We start from the raw sequence: 23517 nt of genomic DNA, 5'->3' as shown, positions 1-23517 counted from the left end.
AAGTGAAATAAGCCAGACGCAAAAGGACAAATTTTGTATGATTCCACTTATACGAGGTACCTAGGCAAAATCATAGAGACAGAAGGTAGAGTGGAAGTTACCAGGGCCTGGCGGGAGGAAGGAATGCAGAGTTAGTGTTTAATGGGTACGGAGTTTCAGTTTGGATTGATGGAAAAGTTCTGGTGATGGTTGCACAACATTGTGACTGTATTTTAATGCCACTTAAAAATTGTTTAAATGGTAAATTTTATGTTATGTATATTTTACCACAATTTTTTAAAAATTGGGGGAATTCCCTGAGTCCAGTGGTTAAGGACTCCACACTTTCACTGCCCAGGGCCTGGCCAGGTTCGATCCCTGGTTGGGGAAACTAAGATCCCACAAGCCACGTGGCACGGCCAAAAACAAAAAAAAAAATTATAATCCCTAAAATGCTACACAAATGCAGGTTTGTTAACTTGAATTAGGATTAATGGGATTTGGTTTATAATCAGCCCCTCTTTTAAAAAGTGCAGTATGCGTGAAATTACTTTGTCATTATTTATTATGTGATATTGAAGAGTGAACCAGATAAACTTTAGTGATTACTTATGCCCCATCCTTCTCTAAAAAGAATTTAAGGTTGTTTACCCTAAACACATCAGAGTAATGAGATCAAATCCAATTAACATCAGACAAAATATAGAAACTAAGATATAAAAGTGGAGAAGACAGAACAGATGGCTTATCAGCAACTGAGCAAAACTTTCAACTGTTAGCCTTCCAGGAGACAGAGAACGGTTTATATTCATCAGACCTTTTATTAATGCTTAAAATATCACTGATTTCAACAAAGTCATTGTATGGGTCCATAGTGTTTCATGTTGTTGCCATTTATAGTTCTGGGAATTTATTAAGCAATTATGCAACACCTAACCAAAACAGAAGAAGGATGTGAAACTAAGAACATGTTTTCCTAAGTCTGAACCCTCAGGACCTATTCAGTGCTGAATGAAACGGGCTCCTGGACATTTCTCTTCCCCGTTGGCCAACTCGGTCTCCTGAACCTTCCCCTCGGCTCCTGCATGGAGTCTCACCGTAGCCTGGTGTGACAACCGTCTCCTCCATCCGGCTCCCCCTGACTCCCACACTTCCCACCCAGACCCTGCCCCAGCACTTGGTTCCCACAAGGCCCCAGGTGTAGCCACGACTCCTAGCCCTGCTCCTGTTTCCTTCCTCCTGGAACACCCTCCTGTCTTGCTGCAAGTCGGCACCTCTTACACAGGACAGTCCAGATCTCACCTCTACCAAGACCCCTCCAGCCCATGCTAATTCCTTCTCCCTGCTGTCCTATTGTACATGCAGTCACACATTCACTGTTTAGTTAATTGAGGGTGGGGTGTAAATGGACAGAAAATCTTACGACCTTTGCTTCTTTTCTTATGAGAAATGAGAAGCAAGGTGTGATTAGACCAAAGACTACATCATACATTTTATTTAAAATGATTTATTTACAACGGAGTATTACTTAGCCATAAAAAGAAACGAAATTGAGTTATTTGTAGTGAGGTGGATGGACCTAGAGACTGTCATACAGAGTGAAGTAAGAAAGAGAAAAACAAATACCGTATGCTAACACATATATCTGGAATCTTAAAAAAAAAAAAGGGTTCTGAAGAACCTAGGGGCAGGACAGGAATAAAGATGCAGACGTAGAGAATGGACTTGGGGACACAGGGAGGGGGAAGGGTAAGCTGGGATGAAGTGAGAGAGTGGCATGGACATATACACACTACCAAATGTAAAACAGATAGCTAGTGGGAAGCAGCCGCATAGCACAGGGAGATCAGCTCGGTGCTTCGTGACCACCTAGAGGGGTGGGATAGGGAGGGTGGGAGGGAGACGCAAGAGGGAGAGGATATGGGGATGTGTGTATATGTATAGCTGATTCGCTTTGTTATACAGCAGAGGCTAACACACCATTGTGAAGCAATTATACTCCAATAAAGATGTGAAAAATAAATTTTTAAAAAATGATGTATTTATAGAGTGACCTATGAGAGCCAGTAGGGATACTCAGGATGATCTAATTCAGCCTTTTGACACATGAAGAAATGGAGACCCTGAGAAGGAAATGTCTTGCTCAAAGTTACCCTACATATTAGAAGCAGAAATAGACTTGGAAACCTATTTTCGTGAAACCCAGTATTTTTATATCACCATGCTAGTTTCATTTTAATTTGTGTTTTATTTCATAATCAGCAAACAGGACTTTAGATGCACCCCAAACATAGGCCAAGAGGAGCAACATAATGTAGTGGGAAGAACACGGACTTTGCCAAAGCCAGAGACCTTGGACAAGTCAGTGCATGGCCCTGGGGCTTTCTTTTTCCATCTGTAATATAAGGATTAACTGATGGTCTTTAAGTTTATATCTGCTTCTGGCATTTTATGAATGTACTAGACTGTTGGCCCAGCCCCACCAAAGAATTTACAAGTACTGGGAGCGCATACATCGCTCACCTTTGCTCCCTCCTCCACACTGTCGTCCTCGGCCTGGGACAGTTCCCTGTCCTTGTCCCCTTGCTTGCTTTTTTCAAAACTGATTAAACTTCACTCAACTCAAGATCGGCAGTGTCCCCTCCCTTCTGTGCTCCTGACTCCTCTGGCTACCTGGTACCTATCACTCTGCACAGGAGTCACTGATTTTCTTGTCTCTGCCATTAGACTATGAACTCCTTAAGGCCTGGCATTTTGGTACATTTCTCTATCCCAAGTGCCTATCATGGTGCCTGGCTCATAATAGGGAGCTAGTACACGCTTGGTAAATGGATCTAATGGTTTTTGTCTGGGAAGCAAGGATAAGACTGTGGTACTAATTTCACCTGAAGCTGTTGGAAAGAGTTTTCATGGAAAAGGGAGAAATGGAACTTTCAGGAATGACTAGAATTTGAAAAGAAGTATAAAATAATGATACCATTGGCCTAACTAAAGGGGGGTAGGTGGCTCAAAGGAATGGATCAGCTCAGTGTTACTTAGCCAAATAAGGGAACATCCGCATTAGAATCATGTGGGGTGCTTGTGAAAATTACAGATTCTACCTCTGTATTTCATCCATTGCTCCCCATTCTGAATCTGTGGCTCTGTACTTACTTTTGAGCAAGCCCCCTAGGAAGATTCTTTTCACATGAATGGAGAGTCTTGAAATCCTGGGAGGAATATTGACAGTTGTGGGCAACTGAAAGCTATTTTAAGTTTTTGAAGAAGGAGAATGATGGCATAATGGACTTGAAGCTTTAGGAAGGGCATAGACTGGAGATCTGTAAAATAGATTGATGGGAGTGAGATCTCAGAGGCAAGAGTGAGCGGCTAGGAGTACACCAATGTATTCAAGATGAGAAGGCTCGGGAGTTTGCTCTGTATTGGTGGCGTCGGCAATGGAGAATAAGCAGGGACTCCAAGAGGTGTGTTCAGAGATGAAAAGATGAGGCTTGGTGACAGATTGAATGTAAGCGATAATGGCAGGGAGGAGTTTGCAATGACAACTGTGTTTTAGGGACCCTAGAGTATGACCCTTCCACCGATATGCATGCTGTTTCTGTCTGATGAGTTCTATTTCAGCCTGAGGTAATGAGGTGTCTGGGAGGCATCCAGGTGAAGACATATGTAGACCATTTGCAACATGGGCTTGAGCATGACCAAAAGTCTGGCAGGAAAATGATGATGTGGGAGAGTCAACAGCATGAGGGAAGAGGAGGGAAGGAAGTCTGGAAACCTGAGTTCAGACCTTGGGGGAGCAGCAACATTAGACACAAGGAGGAAGATGAAGCAAGGAAGGAATAGAGAAGAAACAGAGAGGTGGGTGGTGAATGAAGATTGAATAATAAAGAGAAACCAAAGGAAGAGAAAGGTTTAAGAAGATGAGTATCCATTACATCAGATGCTCTAGGGTTTGAAACGGATAAGAATAGACCTTTCCATTTGGCAAAGAGGGTATTAGATGAAAACTAGCTTCTTTAAAGTGAAAATCTATAATACTTTCTGACGCGAGTGATATGATAGAATACAAGGAGTAAATGAAATCTCTTGACGGCAAATTGTATTGACAGGTAATGAGCAAAAATATATTTCTAACAGACTGGTTTCCAAAAGGATACTCTTCTATTGGAGAGCTGGGAAATTGGGGAGGGGGCGAGGGGCAAGGGTTAAAAGGGGGAACAGATTAAGGTGTGTGGGCAAAGAAGAAACTTATCAGGAGATCCTAACATGTACATACTACATTAATGATCTTGCTTACCAAATAGGGCTGCATTCATTTTTTTAAAAGGCTTTCCTTTCTTGCCTCTCGCTTACAGTATCATCTTAAACAAACACGAGCTGTCATATAGGATGGAACCAGATCTCCAAAGCTCTTTTTTTATGCTACCTTGAAATATGGCTTCAGAGAAGAAACAGTCCCTTAAAACACATTATGCCTCCATTTTCTCCTTAATGACCTGGGGGTATGGGTGAGGGGAGAACCACTTTTACATGTAAAACAAAGCCAGAGTATATACATTTAGTGTAGACTACATTCATGCGGGCTGATCTGGCGTTGTGAACCCCATCCTAATTACAGCGTTCCACCTCTGGGTAGATGTCCACCAGGGCATAAGTTGCTCTAGGTGTTTAAGGTTTTAAAATGACTTGAGTACTCCCGATGTTTTCTGTTTTTTATCTACATTATATATACTTGATGACTTTAGATATTAAATCCTTGATTTTTTTTCTGTGAACAAAGTTATGTGTTTTGGAATAATAAAGCAGGCAATCGTCAGCTAGAATCATCATTCTCTCCCATTTTATAAAGTTATTTGAAAGGAAAACAAAGGAGAAGAAAGATAAAAGAATGGTTAACAGTGGTATGAGAACTTTTTTTTTTAATCTGAACAGAAATGAAGGCTACCAGTGTTCAGGAGACTTTCTATTGTTGGAGCTTTATCCATTGCCTCAAATAAGTAAAATGAAGCAGTTGGAACTGGGATATGACCTGACAAGGGACTTTTTTTCTTCTGAGTTTTGGATTTTTTCTTGTGTCAGATTCGTAAAGACTCCTAGGGGTCTCTAAGTTCTTATATTAACTGTTGGATGATAAGATTGATTTCTGCCCACCACCTAGTTGTTTCTGCCTTGTGACTTCATTTAGTCGTCAACACATTCTTAAACAGCCTTGCCAAGTTGCTTAAGCCCAGTGCTTCACGGAGACATAAGAGGCTGGCTGTACTCTGGCTTTCTATGAATGCTTAACTGTTGCTGTGGTCGTACTTTATGTCATGGCTCATAGAAACAGACTGGTATTGAGGCCTATATTTCCTTCTGACATAGTAACTATCATCATTTCAGGATGATTTACAAAAAGCAAAGGAACCTCTTACTCAGAGACACCGTTAAGCTAAATATGATCTTAGAGTAACTTTTTTGGTAGAATTATACTTCTTACAATTGTATCCTTGGTCAATGGCTATCCTTTATCAGTCTTGCCTTATAACAAGCATTTATAAATAGATATGGAAATTGTCATTTTTAAGAAAAAATAATTGTTGAGCTATAAAATAGGTAGATTATAGCATTTATTTATATCTCTCAAATGGGGTTTATATGTCATTACCTCCAGTAACATTCATTTTAAAACGTCATGTAAACTATTTTTTTAATTAGAAAAGCAGTAGATGTTTAAAGTTTTTGTTTAAATCAAAGATTGAAAAAGGGTGCAGAATAAAATGTAAAAATTCTCATCTATTTCTTGTCTTCAGTATCACTTTCTAAAAGCAATCACTGTTAACAATGTTTTTTTTAATTTATTTTTTATTGAAGTATAGTTGAATTACAATGTTGTGTTATTACTGCTGTACAGCAAAGTGACTCAGTTATACATATATATATACATTCTTTTTCATAGTCTCTTCCATCATGGTTTATCACAGGATATTGAGTATATTTCCCCAAGGTCCTAGTGCTATACAGTAGAACCTTGCTATTTATCCATTCTACATATACCGGTTTGCATCTGCTAATCCCTAACTCCCACCCCTACCCTCTCCCACCCCCCTTGTTAACAATGTTTTAAGTTTCTTTGCATGAATTTTCTAAGCATATACAATTTTACATATATGTATGCATATACGCTCATTTTACACATAGTATAAATTTTATACAAATAGTCACTCTGCAAACTGTTGTACATCTTGGTTATTTTTTTAAATTCACTTAAAATACATTGACTGTGTCATGTCAGCATGATTCAGTCAGCTTCATTCTTTTTAAAAACTGCATAGCATTTCATTATATATATGTACCATAATTGAAGTAATTTCCAGTTTATATCTGGTTGTTGTCGTTCTATTGTTCTAATTACAAACAATGAACGTACTTAGAAGTGAAATTACTGAGTCAAGGAGCATGTGTTTTAAATTTTGGTGAGATATTTCCAAGTTATCTTGCACAATCTGTACTTTCACCAATGTTATCCGAGTGTGTTTCCATATCTTCATCTGCCGGTCTTCCTTTGAGGTTTGCAATGTCTGCCATATTATAGAAGTTGAAAATTGTACTTCTTTTTAATATGTTTTTGTTGGATTCATATATATTGAGCATTTTTTTCATAAGACTAATAGCCATTTATGTATTTGTGTGAATTTCCTACATTGTGTCCTTTATTTGTCCCTTGTCATACCCATTCTTATGAGAGGAAAAGAAACTCTTTTCTAGGGTAGGCTACTGTTTAATAGATAATCCACCAACAGCTCACAGGAAACCATAAATGTATATATTCTACATGTGAACAGTTGTACTGATTCACTTGGAGGCCTGAAAGAAAGCCCTAAAAAAAGTATGGCCACACAGCCTGAGGAGAGAAAGAAAGCAGTCTGTCTGGTGATAGATGTGGGGACTGGCCTCACTCTTTCTATTAGTTTTCTATTGCTGCATCAAAAAATGACCGCAAGCTTAGCAGCTCAGCCCACAATTGCCCTGGGACAGGAGTCCAGGCATAACAAGACTGGCTTTTTGCTCAAGTCCCACTGATAAAATCAAGGTGTTGGCCAGTTGCGCTTCTTAGAAGGTATCCTCTTAGGAGTTCATATGGTTGTGGCTGAATTCAGTACCTTGCAACCGCAGACTAGTGCTTCTGTTTCCTTGCTGACTGTCTTCTGGGGGCCATTTGGCCCCTAGAGGCTGCCTGCCTTCCTTGCCACATGCCCTCCCCCCATCTCCAAACCCAGCAAAGGAGAATCTCCCTTGTGCTAACGCCTTCACATGCTTCCAGTCTCTCTGACTTTTAGACCCAGACCTAAAGGGTCCATGAGATTAGGATGTGCCCAACCTGGTAATCTACCTATCTTAAGGTCAACTGATTTGGAACAAAACCGAATGACAAAATACTTTCCCAGCAGCACTTAAGTTAGTGTTTGATTGACTAACTGGGAGGATGTGTGTGTGTGTACCAGGGACCAGAAATCTTGGGGGCCGTGTTAGAATTCTGCCTACCACACCTCCCACCTGCCTTTCTCAGGGGAAGCAGACAGAGCTCATGTCTTCTGGCTGAGGAACTCAATCACTCGGAGACATGGAATGCCAGAGGAAGGGAGCAGGAAACCACATGTGCAACGTAGGGATCAGGTAGACCTTCCTGACCAAGGATCCCAACCTGGTATTTCTGACTTCAGTGTCTGCCCTCTTGACCCCCTTGCTATGGCTCACAAACAGATCATTCTCTGGCTACATAAATGGATTTTGAGTCGTTTAACTTTGCCATTTCTTCTCATGCCAGTGTGATCAGAGTGTGCTTTTGTGAGATGTTGGCCTTGGGTGTTCAACAGAACGGAATGAACTGACCACAACCTAAGTAGATGAACCACTAAGGGGAACTGTATTGATGACCATTATTCTAGAAGAATTCTAAAACACTGCTTCCCACCCCCACCCCACCTCTGTCTCTCTCTTTCTTTCATCTTCCCACCTGCTGCTGATTTAGGCGCATTATACGTGACTTGCTTGAGACGGAAGAGACTTATATAAAAGAGATTAAAAACATAATTGACGTAAGTAGATTTGGGGCGGGGGGACGTTAAGCATGTATTCAAACTGGAAAAGTTTTGTTGCAGATAGAAACTCAAAGTAGTTGCCATATGTCTCTAGAATCCCCACCAAAGTTTCAGGTCTTGTAATATCACAAGTGTTTTTTTCAGTATGAATAAGAACGTTCTTATGACTATCGATTCATGTAACAAAATAACTTTCAATGGATTGTACCAATTCACATGATTCTAGCAGTGCCCACCTAGGTTCACCATATGCTTGCCAACAGTGGGTATGATAATTTAAATGTTTTTGATAAATAAATGAGAAAATTGTTTCTTATTGTTTTAAGTAGCATTTTTTGCTTGAGTGAAAATTTATATTTTCTCTATTTTCCTAAGGTAATAATCTTGAGAAATAAACTATATGTACAAAGTTATAATAGAAATTTTTTACAATAAAACATCAGAAGAAAACCAAATGTCCAGGGAATGGAATGGTTGATAAAGTCTTATATACATGCTAAATGATATATTATTCAACTGTTACAAAATAATTATTTTTAATAATATACAGCAACATTGAAATGAATGCTTGTAAGATTAAATTTAAAACAATATATGTAGAAATTTATAAGTCTAAAATGCATATGGAAAAACAGACTACAAATTATATATGTACTGTGATTATAACCATATAAAACAGCTTTTTAAAAAAGTCATGAAGGAAATATAATAAGACAATAGTAATTGCATCAGGTCATAAAATAATGGGTAAGTTTTTTCCTTTCACATTTGACTTATGTGACGAATTTAAAGAATAGATTTGTTCTTCCTATAAAAATGCCATCTTATTATCATTGCCATTAAGCCATCTTCTTCTGAAGATAGACACATGAGGAAAATAATATCAGAAGAATGTATTTGACGGAATGGCTTTCAGGACATGTGTGCCTTACTCCCCAATTATTAAAGTGGCTAAGTCAGATCATCTCTTATATGTTCCTGTTTGTAAAACCTACCCTGTTTCCACCTCTGCAGGGATATATCATTCCAATGGATTTTATTTGGCTGAAGCATCTAATTCCAGATGTTCTTCGGAATAACAAGGAATTTCTCTTTGGGAATATTAGAGAACTTTATGAATTTCACAACAGGTACACATTCATTCAAATTATCAGGGAAAATGGAAAATAAGAGAAGGATGGAAATCAGAATGATGGAATTTGGAGATGAAAGTGCTTAGACATGTTTAGGCTTAATCAAGTAGTCCAGAGTCAGTGGATTGGATTGGGGTGGTATGGGATAAGAAGGATACGAGAAGTGTCACAAGGTCCCCGAGGAAAAAGGGAAAAGACGTTAATGGAGCATGTACTGGTGTCAGGCATCGATGTTGTATTCATTTGTGGGTTCCTTTCCTTATTTATCTACTCATGCATCAGCATTTACTGAGCACCTGTTCTGTGTCAGGCACTGTGTTCAGCATTGGGAATACAAAGTCGACCAAGACACAAGTCCACATACCTATTATCGTAGCGGAGTGCTGGGAACCAGGGTGTTAGAAAATGCTAACTGGTCAGGGAATTGTCCTTTCAGCCCAGGTCTGCTTGGGTGTTGGGTTCTAGAGAATGAGAGAAGGAAGGGACTTTGGAAATCATGTTCCAACCCTTTCATTTTACAGATGACAAAACCACAAGTTGTTTACTAACTTTACTCACTCTAATGGCCCCAGGATCACACATCTAATGATAGGAGGGAAGAGACTGCTTGGTGAATTGAACTACAATTGTTTCTTAACCACATCTGTTGTCCATTGGTCAGACACAAGGCTGAAATGGAAATCCCACTTCTGCTTTCTCTGGAGGAGTTATGCAGCCTCTTTGAACCTCAGGTTTCACACTTACGAAACCCTGTCTTACAAGATTTGGTGGAGGATTAAATGAGATATTGTTTGCAAAGCACTTAGCTTATGCCTGAATTATAGTCAGCTCTCCGTGATAGTTGTAGTAGCAGCAGCAACAGCAGTTCTTGTTAACATTACTATCATGTAGCAGGGATCTTCAGTGTATCCAGTGTATCCAGTCTGTCTGTGGCTGGTGCTTAGAATTACCAGAACTGGTATGAGTGGTTTCAGGGAATCCTAGCAATGTCACAGAATACATTGTTTTCTTCCAAATCAGCATGTTGAAGATGAGTCAAAAGCGGTAAAGCCTGGAAAACAGCATTTTTCTAAGCACCTCTTAAAACCTTATGTGATTTTACTTCAGAAAATTTTGTTAACCCCATACATGTAAAAATCAAAGCATTATTATCGTTTTCTTTCCCTAGGACTTTTCTAAAAGAATTGGAAAAATGCACTGAAAACCCTGAACTTCTGGCACGTTGCTTTCTCAAGAGAGTAAGTCTCTGCTCCCAATAACTCAAAATAACCATGCGATTAAAGTCAGCCCTTAATTTTCTGTGTAATGGCAAGGGCAAATGGAAACACAAGGGGTCTAAAAACTTATATCTGCCTTTTGAATGCAAAGCGGGAGTCCTTTGCAGTACTTCAGCCTTTGTGAGCTGAGTCCAGTTTGACTGAGCTCACCCTGCTAGGTGGGAACGACTGTAAGCCTGGCTTCCTACCAAGTCCCCTGAACTGGAAGACTGGCCCCCCAGACCCCTGAGGCAGAGGATCCTTCTCTGAATGACTAAGCTAACTGTTTTAGGGCAAGAATCATACAGCAGGCTTAAATTCTTCACTAAAGTTGTAGTAACACTCTCAAAAGAAGTACTAAACTGAAACTATAGAACATATATTTTCTTCCATTTTATTTTCTACGGCATCAAGGAAAGTTAGAAAATTTTAAGTCTACAGCCTGTCTTCCACTTAGCACCCCATTTGTGAACTTCCTGTCCTACAACATCATATTTCTGTCTGCTTCCCTTCCCACCACACAGACCTCTCCCCTCTTGCCAGTTCTCCACCTGGCTTTGGGCAATAAATAGGCTGGCAGTTTGGGCCAGTTGTGCTCCCTGGGAGCTGGCTCAGAGAAATGCCTTAGCCGGCATCATTCCCCACCAAGTGCCTCCTTCCTCCTTTGGAGATGAGCCCGGTGCCCTTTGCTTTCTAAACTTTTCCCATTTCTTCTCTCTCTCCCAACCGGCCCTTCCTTTCATTCTCTTGCTTGTTTTCTTTTTGTGAGCCTGAGACAATAGATCAAACAACTTAAGCATTTTTAAACAGCTCAAATGATGACTGATAAGTCTAAGAGCAGTACAGTAAGTCCCCTACCTATGAACCTTCAAGTTGCGAACTTTCAAAGATGCAAACATGCGTTCACATGTCTGATAATGTAAGTTAGTTCACGTGTCTGGTGTACATTGTCACGTGCATGCATTCTCTGCAAGTGGTTGTGCTTTTGTGTGCTTTACTGTACAGTACTGTATAGAGTACAGTAGTACAGTATCTTTATTTCACGCCCAGGATGTCTGGAAGCAAGCATAAAAGCAGCAGTGATGTAGTTGGTACTAAGATGCGCCGATGGAGAGGGTGTGGAGAAAAGGGAACCCTCTTGCACTGTTAGTGGGAATGCAAATTGATATAGCCACTATGGAGAACAGTATGGAGATTCCTTAAAAAACTAAAAATAGAGCTACCGTACCACCCAGCAATCCCACTACTGGGCATATACCCTGAGAAAACCATAATTCAAAAAGAGTCATGTACCACAATGTTCATTGCAGCTCTATTTACAATAGCCAGGACATGGAAGCAACTTAAGTGTCCACTGACAGATGAATGGATAAAGAAGATGTGGCACATATATACAATGGAATATTACTCAGCCATAAAAAGAAACGAAATTGAGTTATTTGTAGTGAGGTGGATGGACCTAGAGTCTGTCATACAGAGTGAAGTAAGTCAGAAAGAGAAAAACAAATACCGTATGCTAACACATATATATGGAATGTAAAAAAAAAAAATGGTCATGAAGAACCTAGGGGCAGGATGGGAATAAAGACTCAGACCTACTAGAGAATGGACTTGAGGACATGGGGAGAGGTAGAGTAGGCTGGGACAAAGTGAGAGAGTGGCATGGACATATATACACCACCAAACGTAAAATAGATAGCTAGTGGGAAGCAGCCGCATAGCACAGGGAGTTCAGCTTGGTGCTTTGTGACCACCTAGAGGGGTGGGATAGAGAGTGTGAGAGGGAGGGAGATGCAGGAGGGAGGGAGATGCAAAAGGGAAGAGATATGGGGATATATGTATATGTATAGCTGATTCACTTTGTTATAAAGCAGAAACTAACACACAATTTTAAAGCAATTATACTCCAATAAAGATGCTAAAAAGAAAAAAGTAAAAAGACATGCTGAGCGATAACGATGGAAACTAAAGTGAAAATAATTGAGAGAGTGGAGCGACAAGAGGAAGAAGAAGTAACTGAAGAACGGAAGAGATTCACGACACAGGAAATGGCAAGACTTCCTTTATCTGAGGAGGCACTGTTAGTTTTTGAGGCAAAGGACCTGAATGTAGAATGGTACACGAAGGTTGCAGCAGCCGTTCAGAATGCAATCCAGTGCTACCGTGTCACCTATGATGAGAAAAAAAGAGCTACTACCCAGATATCACTGGACCTGTTTTTTTAAGAGGGTAGATGGAACTGAATCCAGCAAGGAACTGGAACCTGTGCCATCAACGTCAGGCGTGACTGAAAGTGCAGCTCTCGCCCTCCGTCTCCTATTGCTGATGATCCTTCAGCTCTACCATCCCCCACCTCCTCTCCCCCCTCCAGTCAGTAACTCTTCTTGCCTGTTCACTCGATGCCAGCCCCTGTATGCCAGCTGTTGTGCTGTACTACTGTACTTTCAAGGTACTGTACTGTAAGATTAAAAATGTTTTTTTTTTACTTTTTGTGTTTTTTTAATGTATTATTTGTGTGAAAAGTATTATAAACCTATTACAGTACAGTACTATATAGCTGATTGTGTTATTCGGGTACCTAAGCTAACTTTTTTGGACTTAACGAACAAATTGTACTCACAAACACACTTTCAGAACATGTAGGGGACTTACTATACCTGTGATAAACTGAAAGCAAGCAACACAAAAATCCCCAGGTTTCAAGGTATTAGACATAATGGAGAAACAGAGTCTTCAACCCTCAGAACTCTGACCGACTTAGAAGACCCCTTCCATAGCCCTGTCTGGGCTTTCCATCACAGCCTTGTCATAGGTTTTTCATCCAGTGACAGAATTCAAGATACATTAGAAACCATTTTGTATTCAATCTGATTAATTTCCTTTTTGACTTACTTTGATAGCATTATTCGTGTTTTATACTATTTGGCAATTTTGTGCTCATGAAACCACCAATGTGAAATCTCGTTGCAGAGTTTAGTAATATTTCATAACTGACTATATCATTATTGCAAAGACTTATTGAAATTGTTGAATGAGAAAAAGACCAAATTCCTGTGGGGAAAAAAAAAGGATATTATCAAGTTAAAATTGCCAAGTTTGAGGAAATGGTTGGGCAATTGCTAACTAAACATCTTTTCTTAGAAAAATTCCTCTCCTAAAGTTTTACAGAGCTTTTTATAGTCCCCCATGTTGGGAGGAACCCTAGAAATCATTAATCCAGACCACATACCTGCATATAATCCTATATGATTTATGATGTTGGGGACAAAATACAGGTAATAAATTCTTTCCAAGCACAAAGTATTACTCTGAGACAAATGAAGTAATTAAAAACCACAATTACTTAACCTTTGAGAATCCTTGAGGGCATTGTCACAGCTGTGCAAAGACCTGTATTGGTTAGCCAATAAGGCAGGCCCATCACCCACTATTTACTACAGCAGTTTACCTCTTCTCAGTAATACTTGCAGACTTCCACTAATCATGAACAAGAATTTTGAAATATTGCTCTAGCCAAGTATTTCAGTCAGATTTGATAGCTTGTAGTATCCAGGAAGATTCTGCCCCAGAGACCAACCTCCATGTAGAATAGCATTTGTCAATAGTTTTCTTTGAGTCCCATTTGCTCTGAGATCTCACGTGGTACAATAGAAAAAAACACTGGGGTAGGACTCAGAAAACTTAACTTCTTATCTAAGTTGAGCCACTTGCTATCAGCATGACCTCAATTATGTCACTTAAACCCCAGGAGTTTCACTTTTCTCCTGCATACAACAAGCTTAGTAATACCAATATGTAAAGTTGTGGAAATCAAATAAAATAATGCACACAGAAGGACTCTACAAAAGTAAAAAATGCTTTGACAATAGCTACCATTTGTTGGATACTCTGCATGTATTGGGCATTTGTTGAGAGGTTTCTATACATCTTCCCATTTAATCACACAACAATCATAGGAGTTGACTGCTGTTGTGAGCCCACTTAACAGATGAGAAACTGAAGCGAAGGAAGGTTAAGTAACTGACCTCGGACCAAATAGTTTGTCAGTAAGAAAGCCAAGAACTGAACCTGAGCCACAGTCTTCTTAATCCATAGGAAATCATGTCTTCCTGTGTGAATATGAGGTTGGGGGTGTAAGGTCGGATCTTAACAAACGGCACCGCGAAACAGAGGAAGGCTTCAAGTGAGCTTTTTTAGGGAGCGCTCCCGGGGGAGGTTCACTGGTCCGAGAGAAAGGGGCCAGAGAAGTTGCACCCGGGCGAGGGTTGGGCAAGATTTTATAGGGGAAGAAGGGAAAGGGGTGTGGTGAATCTGGGAGGGCGCAGGGTATTCCTTATTTGGTGGTCTTTTCGGGTATCCTGGGGGACCGTTGGTCCCGCCCCTCGAAAGGCCAGAAGGCTGAGCCGGGTGCAAAGTCCCCAGGTCAGTTCCTGGAACTGGGTGGTCCGGAATGTCTCCAGGGCAGTTTCTGGAACTGCGTGGTCCGGAGAATTTCGGTCTGATGAAACCTGTGAATCTGATTGTGTTCCCCTGCCTCGGGCCAGTTGGCCTTACAGGGGGTAGCAATTTTTTTAGCCTCCTGATTTATTCTATAGGGAGGTAAGGAGAATCAGGTACTTCGTATGCTGCTGGTTAGTGCACATGCTTTCTCTAAGGAATTTTGGACAGAAGAGCAAATTTAGGTCAGTAGTTGTGTTTCAGTACTGGAAGGCCTATAATGTTCTGTGATGCTCAAAGTGCAGACACAGGACCAAAGGGTGAAGGTTTCAGGAACACAGGTATCAGCTCAGCATCCACCAAGAGAACCAGGTCCCCCTCTGTTACTGGGAGGATTTAGGGAAAGGTGGCCGACTGTTGGCGATGTTTTCCTGGGTGGAAGTCTGGATCTCCAGTCTCCTCCAGCTTCTGAGAATCTTCTGGTGTTGAGTGTTGAAAGCAATGAAACCTTGAATCCTTTTAGGAGCAAAAGGCCAACGTCTTTGTGCTCTGACAAACCAAATGTGGGTGAAATGCCTTAATCAGTTTGTAGTGTTTTATAAGCCTGGCCTTCAGTGTAGCAGGAGTATTCCTCAAGTCTAGGCTACTACACTCTGGGAGCCATTGAGTTTAACAAATGTACTTAGCACAGTGCCTGGCCCATCAAAGGCACTCAACGGATAGTTCTGGAGTGAATGAATAAGGAAGTTATTATTGTTAAGTTCTGAATTATTATTCTAGTTTCTTAACCAATCTGAACAACATTTCTCAAGGGCTGTCTGCCTTCTTAAACGTGTGTGTGTGTGTGTGTGTGTGTGTGATTTTTCTTGGAGAGAATAGCAAAGGACAGAGTTGCTGTAGTCCTTGCAGTGAAGTGAAATGACCACTTCCAATCCATCGGGAGAGAGGAAGAGCTACAGAAATGGAAATCATTCACTACAGCAGGGTGTTTAGAAGTAGAATAGACATAGTGTAAGCTGTAAGGGAAAAAATAACCCATGTCCAGATGAAGGACATCAAGAGTGGCCTCAGCAAGAGGACAGGGACACAGAAATCCACAAGGAAGTGGCCACGTGGTCATCTCTGCCAGAGCAGCCCGGGCTCTGTGGCAAGCACAGCTGAGTGGACGGACCAGGTTCTCCTGATGGAATGGATGAAGCTGGCAAGCTGACTCCACAGGCTGGGGGTATCTTTTCTATCTGGGATATTGGCAGATGTGTTCCCACCTCACACAGTCTTTGATGCAATGAGAATATAGGTCACACAGCACTTGGAATCCCTCTTGATCTCTAGCACTGAGATAGTCATGTAGCTTTTCCAGTCTCGGAGTCTTGTGCTGCAGGTTGAAGGTGATGTCTGAGACGGGTTGCCCAGACCACTTAGGTTTGTGTCCAGACTGCCACATTTTCCTTCTGGGATGTTTCTATCCTTTGGTTGTTTCTTAGGTTTATTTGTAGGGGTGGCATCATGATAACTGTAAAAAGGAGTGAGTGGGGAGAGAGAAAGGAGAGGCCATCAGCTACGAGCACTTTTTGTACTTTTTATTACTCAGTACAGAACTATCTGGGGGAGATATTGGTGTCCCAGATAACGAGCAGAGGGGAAAAGGATAAAGTAAAAACTCAACTCCTGTTCATGGATTTACTTACTTATTTACCAGAGTCCTGTAGCTGCTCTCACAGCACTCCATTCACATCTGAGTTGTTTATAACCCTGTGTTCATCTCCCCATCACACACTCACCCCAACAGAAGGTTATTTATTGTGCATCTCCAGTTCCTTACACATTGAAAATACTCAGGCCTGTTGAATGAATGAATAAACTGTATTATCCTGTCCTCTTACTGAAAAATGCTACCTGGTTAATTTGTTCTAACTTTTTCTCACCCAGAAAGAAGACCTTCAAATATATTTTAAATATCATAAGAATCTGCCCCGAGCCAGGGCAATCTGGCAAGAATGTCAAGACTGCACCTACTTTGGGGTAACATTGCATTTCTAAGGTCTCCCACAAACTGTTTTCCCTGGACACTGTTTATGTACATCCAATTTGTAAAGAAATTGGAAGTATGAACTAGGAAGAGGAACTTGGCATTAATTGGGATTTATGTTTATTAGTTGGGATTTATGTTTATTAAAAGTCTCTCCTTTTATGAAATTATACACTGGAAGTTTCAATGCTGCCCTGAGTCTCCATGGGACAGCTCTGTAATGAGCAGCTGTAGCCTGGTGAGAAAACCAGGGTCCTCTTCTAGCATGGGTTTTAAAAGTGGAATTAAGTCACACTTTGGGGTTCCCTGGAATGATATCAATAAGCCCATCATGTACCCTTGACTAGACTCCACCACCCCCAAACCCCAATTCTAAGACAACCTTTTTAGAAGCCTGCCCCATTGTCTCCCTCCTAATGGACTTACTTTCTAAAAGAAATAAATGTTCCGGCATCCCTACTTGCCTATAAAAATACTAGCCAAGCCCATCCCCTTTCCCATTACTCTCATTTTACACACTGTTCCTGAGGGACTGAACAGCCAATAACATTATGAAACTGGTCGACACAGCTGCCCCTTCTCTCCATGAAGAGCTCATTTCACTTCTTGTATTTAAATGCTGCCGCTTCTGTTCTGTGTGTGTGTGTTGTTTTGTTTTATGTTGTTTCTGTTTGGCTTTTCAAGGTATGCCAGCGTCAACTGGGTCACAGTCTCCCTCTTTTTAAGTATCTGAGAGGACCAAGCCAGAGACTTACGAAGTACCAGATGTTGTTGAAGGTAAGTCGATGAGACAGTGCTTCCTGTGCTTGGAGAACAGATGTGGGCGCTATGGTGCTCTTTTCCTTAGACACGTAGAATTGTGACTTCGACTTCCAAAGGTGAAACTATGTCTAGATTTCAGGCTTTTTCTGTCCCCAGGTCTAAATCAGCCTCCTCAATGAGGAATGAAACCAAAGAATCATAGGGTCCCGGGAGCCTGGCTAGTCCATCATGCGGCCAGAACTTGGATCTCTAAGGAGAGCCCAGCCTGGGGGAGCAGAGGTCCTTGGGAGGAAAGTGGGGAAGAGGGAGGCCACCACACTGCTGGCAGCTGAGAGGGTGGGGAGGCAGCCAGACCTCTATTCTCGGTAACATATCTACAGGTAAGATATCATCTGCTCCATTTTACAGCTGGGGCAAGGAGCTTCAGGAAAGAGCTGTGGTTTTCCCTAAAGCTACTATTTTACGTGCATTTAAACAATGGAGGGGAGAAGACAAAACTGGATTCTTTTGCGACATCTACCTCTGCCCTTAGACTGAGGATTTTTCTCAAGAGCAGCATAACAGAATGAATTTTGTTTTGCTGAATCCCTAGGTGGTTCTTTCTTTCTTTGCTCTGACACCAGCACACCTGCAGGAGAGCACTCCCAGACCCCGCCACCACCCACCAGCGTGCGCCACCCCCCCACCCCACCCCACCCCACCCCACCCCACCCCGCCCACACACACACAGGACAGGAGCTCTGTCAAAGCTGCTTCCCCAGGTGTGAGCTCAGGGAAAGGTTTGGGTCACTCCTCCAAGGTCTGTTTTGAGTTAACCTTTATAAGCAGCTCTTGCCCTGTGGCTACTCTCACTTAATTTAAAAACAAGCCCCTGCTGTTTACTGGGTATCTTCCCACATGTATTTCTTTTTGTTTGTTTGTTTTTGTTTTAAAAAAGAATTGTTTACTTACTGAACCTGGGGCAGATTAGATATACAACCAACTTTAAATTTACATCTTTTAACTCAACTTTGAAGTGTTTTCACACACACGTACACAAATTGGCATGCAACAGTTGTCCTAAGGTAAAACACAGTCACCTTAAACCGTTGCAGGTATTTTCGCCCAAGGTTGAAAAATTGTTTATCCTGAACATGAAAACCTGTAACAGATTTAAATTAAATATATAAAACTTGTTACTTGTAGTTTTCCCCTTGCAAAGATCCAAAAAAAAAAATGTACAAGTAACTAATATACATCAGTCACAACATAATCCTGGATCATCCCCACACCAAAACCAGATGCTCCTTTAATTTTAAACCCATCATCAGAGGCCAAGAGGAAGTCATTTAGTTTTATACAAAACAAAATTCACACCCACCTGTATTTCTTATTTAATCCCCACCATCAGATGTGCCAAAAGGCTCTGAAGTGTGAAGAAACTGAGGCTCAGGGCAGTTAAGCTTATTGCCAATGTTTTGCCCTCAGAACAAGTTACCCTCTCAGCTTTGCATCAGCAGGCCCAGCCTTGCCTGCACCGGCTCTGCCACTGCCAGTGTGGGATGCCTGGACCTGTCAGGCCTTGGCTTTCTCGCCTGTAAAGTGAGGACACTAGAACCTCCTGCACAGGTTGCTGTGAGGAGCCAGTGAGTGATGCAGTAGAGAGCTCACTCAGGGCTGACCCCCAGGAAGCTTCTGCAATGTAACGTGCGGCTGTTATTTTATACATGGAGCCGTCACACCAGCCTGGGAGTGAGGCTGAGGAGACTCTGCTTCCCTCCAAGAGTGGCATCTGTGAGCATGTTTTGGTACAGGGTTAAATCGTAATACTCCATGTAGGCTAGGGGCTGGTGAAAAAAGCTTTCATTTAAGGCTGGTGGGAACATAGTCCTTATCTAAAGAACTTGGAAACATGCATCACAACTCTTAACATTAACAATTCTACTTGTAGGAATTTATCCTTAAGAAAAGTGTATAAAGATTATTATTATTTTAGTAAAAAATTATTGAACCTAAATGTTTAACAGTAGGGGGGATTAATCAATCATGATTTAGCTATAGGATGCAATACTCTGCCACAATTTTAAAACACGTTTAAAAAATATATAATGTCATGGGAAAATGTTCATGATACGTTGTTGAGAAAAAGCAGGCTACAAAATAGTGTGTCCAATGTGATGCTATGTTTGTGGAAAGAACACTGCGCTGAATGTACCATTTACTCTTTCCCTCTTACTTGTGACAAACAAACAAATTTATATACATCCTCATTTTAGCACTGGCTGGAGATTGTTTGCGCAACAGATTAAGTTGGACTTCTACTTTTTGATTTTCAATAAAGCTTTTGGGTTAATGCAGGGTCTGCTGGATTTTGAGTCACCTGAGGATTTGGAGATGGACCCAGGTGATCTAGAAGGAGGTTTGGCTAAGGTACTGGATATTAAATATCGTTCTATGTACTAACTGCTAATGGTGTTTGCCTATACATGGAAGGACTTAAGAGCGACTTCGTTTTGTTTATGATCTTTATTGTGTAAATTTTCTAAAATAATATGCATCCTATAATTCATAGTCAGGAAAAAACAAAAAAATAAAGACAATTTCAAAGTGGGGATTTGTAATAGGATAAGTGGTAATATATCTTCTTCCTTCCACATAAAAATGTTTCACTGGAATACAAAAGTAAGCGAAGGTATAAAATGCATACATAAAAGACTGGAAGTAAGTATAATAAAATCCCTTCGGTGGTTTTCCTGCATGGTAGGATTATGAATGATTTATATTTACTTCTTTGTACGCCTTAGTAAATCTATATACATTATGCCCTGTTCCCTTCCAAATGTGTGTGTGTATGTGTGTGAATTCTAAGACAGCCAAGAAGAAACTTGGAAGAAGTGATGGCCACACCAGATTGGGAAGAAATTTTTGGCTTGGAAGTGGGTTTTTTCAATTTTTCTATTATAAAATTCTGGTTTTAACAAGAATAACATGAGGCATGTGTCTCAAGGGGCAGTCATTTGCATGTCCTCTCTGCTCACATGGTGCTGTGGGGATGCCTTAAGATTAAAGGAAGCTCAGGGCACAGGTAGTAATTTTATAGCCTGGAGCAAATGCAGCTAGCCTGGTTTAGAGGAGTTTAATAATGTTTGTAAGAATTTACCCTGAGTTAGAGAGGTTTAATAATGTTTGTGAGAGTCCTATATCACACAATGTAAAACTAGCCACTTGCCGTGTTTGTGGGAGGAGGGTTAGTGGGAAGGAGAGGGAATAGGTAGCCGTGGAGTCTCTAAAAGCACATTGAGTTTCAAGTATTTAGGAAAGAGGAAGATGCCTGGTGTAAGAACTTCTAATCCTTTGTTAATGATGTTACAATAAACTCGGGTGAGAGTGTGTTGTCTTCCACCAGGACCTGGAACACATTTACCATAAGTAAGAAGGTAAGAATCCATGGAAAATTGTTCAGTGGAGGCAGCATGCTCTGCTCCATTCATCAGCCCTGTCACTCATATCTCTTATCCAAACATGCTAATCTTTATAGTTTAAGTAGAGATTAAGAAAATACACAACCCTTTGCTTACATCATGCAGTAGAGGATAAGAAGAGGTGGGGCTATATGCGGAGCAGCAAAGAGCTCTCTGTTCTTTGTTGTAGAAGTTGATGTGTTAAAAAAAAAAAAAATGGACGAAGCCAAAATCTTTTTGTTTGTATTTAGCAGAGAACAGATAAATATGCTATGTAGGTAGCAGGTGAATAAAATACAGAAACCCTAAGCAAAAGACTTTGAAGCTGAAACCATCCCTACCATGTCCTAAGTGTCACAATAGTAATAATTGGAACATCGGTGTCTTAAATTAGCTTTTCCCTTAATTCTGGGTCTTTATGCTGTTTGGGAGGTGCAGATCACGTTGGCTTACCTCTTTGGCATATTTAATGGTGATAGAATATGGGAAGGGCAGGGGGAGGAGAGGAGAGAGAAAGGGCAGAGCTCGGGGAGATTCAGTGTGGCAAATGCCACCATTATGGTGTTTACATATAAATCATTAGTAAACCTCTGCATAGCAGCCCATTCTTTGCCTCTAAAGTTTACAAATATCCTCCTCTGGGAGAGTTTTAAGTATAATTTTACCCATAGGAATACACATTAAATACAGGAATATGATACTCGGATTATACTTTTCAATAGGCCCTGGGGGTAGGGGAGTAAAAGGGAGAGCACCCTATTTAAAAGGGCTGGGGTTTTCATGCTTTACAAAAGCTCAGGATGTTTCTTAATATAGCCAGAATATAATGTCCATGATTTTATGAACTTCATTCTTCATTAGTACAATGTGCAGAAAGTGTAATGATTTTGCGTGTGTGTGCGTGTGTGTGTGTACTTAAGTACTTATAGTACTTAAACCAGCACATATCCTTAGCTACCATTCTTTGGGAGCAGGGAAACAGGTTGATGTACCTACCTTCTCAGTCACTTCATGCTGGCTGGATCCGTAGCTCCTTATCTCTGTCCTGTTTCCCTTCTTCCCTTGGTAGATGGTTTACCTTTTGATTTCCAACAAGGCATTTGGTTTCCACAGAATGGGCCAGAGAGGACCAAGGATTCAGCCTTCTCAGACGACCTACAACAAGCTTTGGCCATGATGGAGGATTTGATCAAGTCCTGTGAGTTGGCTGTGGACCTGGCAGCAGTCACCGGATGTCCGGTATGTTCCATAGCAAGTGCTGGGACATTTCCACAAAAGGCAGGCACAGTATTACAGAGGTAGCAGATACTATGGCAAAGTTAGAGAACTGATCTGTGGGAAAGGAATTTGACTCTGGAGGAAAGCTACCTAAATCGGTCAGCAAACCTGTGCTATGAGATTCCAAGCAGCACCTCAGCATTTTTAGGAATCTTGGGTTGTGGTCCTTGGGATCCTGAATGTGGAAACTGACCCATACTCTGGAAAAAGCAAGAACTCAGGGACCAGAACATATTGGGCAGGGGAAAGTGCTGAGGGAGTAATTTATTTCCTCACTCGTGGCACCATTAAAATATTAAAAGATTTTCCCTCTTGAGTTATATTTTCTCTGTGAAAATTACTTTGAAAATGGGTCCTAAGTGAACACCTAACCCCATTTTACATCACAGATCCCAGAAGAGGCCTTGTATATCCCTTAATCCAAGTGCTTAAAGAAAAATACCCAAAGAGAGAGTGCTGGGGGGTTGAGCCATCTCAACTCTGGCATTAGAGTTAATCCCAAGTAGGCCAGACCCAGGCATTCCAGGCAAACTATCCTCTATAACTGTATGATCGCCCTGGGACTGGGACATAATTAATATTCAGCTGGTTTTCACTGTGAGCTACTCTAGATTTTGACTCAGGGGTATTTTCTGTCATTGTCATAACAAATTACCCCAAACTTGGTGCGTTCAAATAGTGCAAATTTATTGTCTTACAGTTCCACGGATCAGGAGTACAACATAGTCTCACTAGGCTAAAATCAAGGTGTCTGCCTTCCTTTCTGGAGGCTTTAGGAGAAAATCTCTTTCACTGCCTTTTCCAGTTTACAAAGGACACCCACTCACTTCCTCTGCTCATGGCATCTTCCTCCCTCTTCAATGCCAGCAGCGGAGGTTGAGTTCTTCTTGCATCACATCACTCAGACCTTCCCTTCTTTCTCTTCCACCTTTAAGGACTCTTGTGATTACATTGGGCCCAACCAGTTAATCGATGATAATCTCCCCATCTCAAAGTCAGCTGGTGAGCAACCTTAATTCATTTGTCACGTTACCTGACCTAGTCTCAGGCTCCAGGGATTAGGGCATGGACATCTTTGGGAGGCCATTCTTCTGCCTCCCACACAGGAATCAAGCATTCAGA

At 41.1% G+C, this 23517-nt stretch overlaps 1 protein-coding gene across 1 annotated transcript in view; it reads left to right on the top strand.

The window, feature by feature from the left end:
• The window catches only part of MCF2L2 (MCF.2 cell line derived transforming sequence-like 2), a 196884-nt gene that overhangs the window by 140628 nt on the left and 32739 nt on the right, over window positions 1-23517 (top strand). Inside the window, exons 16-22 of the mRNA XM_060149021.1 lie at window positions 7991-8057; window positions 9075-9190; window positions 10362-10431; window positions 16816-16908; window positions 17600-17692; window positions 20015-20086; window positions 22231-22356. Coding sequence (XP_060005004.1) covers window positions 7991-8057; window positions 9075-9190; window positions 10362-10431; window positions 16816-16908; window positions 17600-17692; window positions 20015-20086; window positions 22231-22356 — 637 coding nt within the window. The remainder of the gene's footprint in view (window positions 1-7990; window positions 8058-9074; window positions 9191-10361; window positions 10432-16815; window positions 16909-17599; window positions 17693-20014; window positions 20087-22230; window positions 22357-23517) is intronic.

This window comes from Lagenorhynchus albirostris, chromosome 5 (assembly GCF_949774975.1).
Source record: "Lagenorhynchus albirostris chromosome 5, mLagAlb1.1, whole genome shotgun sequence".
Lineage (NCBI taxonomy): Eukaryota > Metazoa > Chordata > Mammalia > Artiodactyla > Delphinidae > Lagenorhynchus > Lagenorhynchus albirostris.
This window is presented reverse-complemented; position numbering and strand designations above follow the sequence as displayed.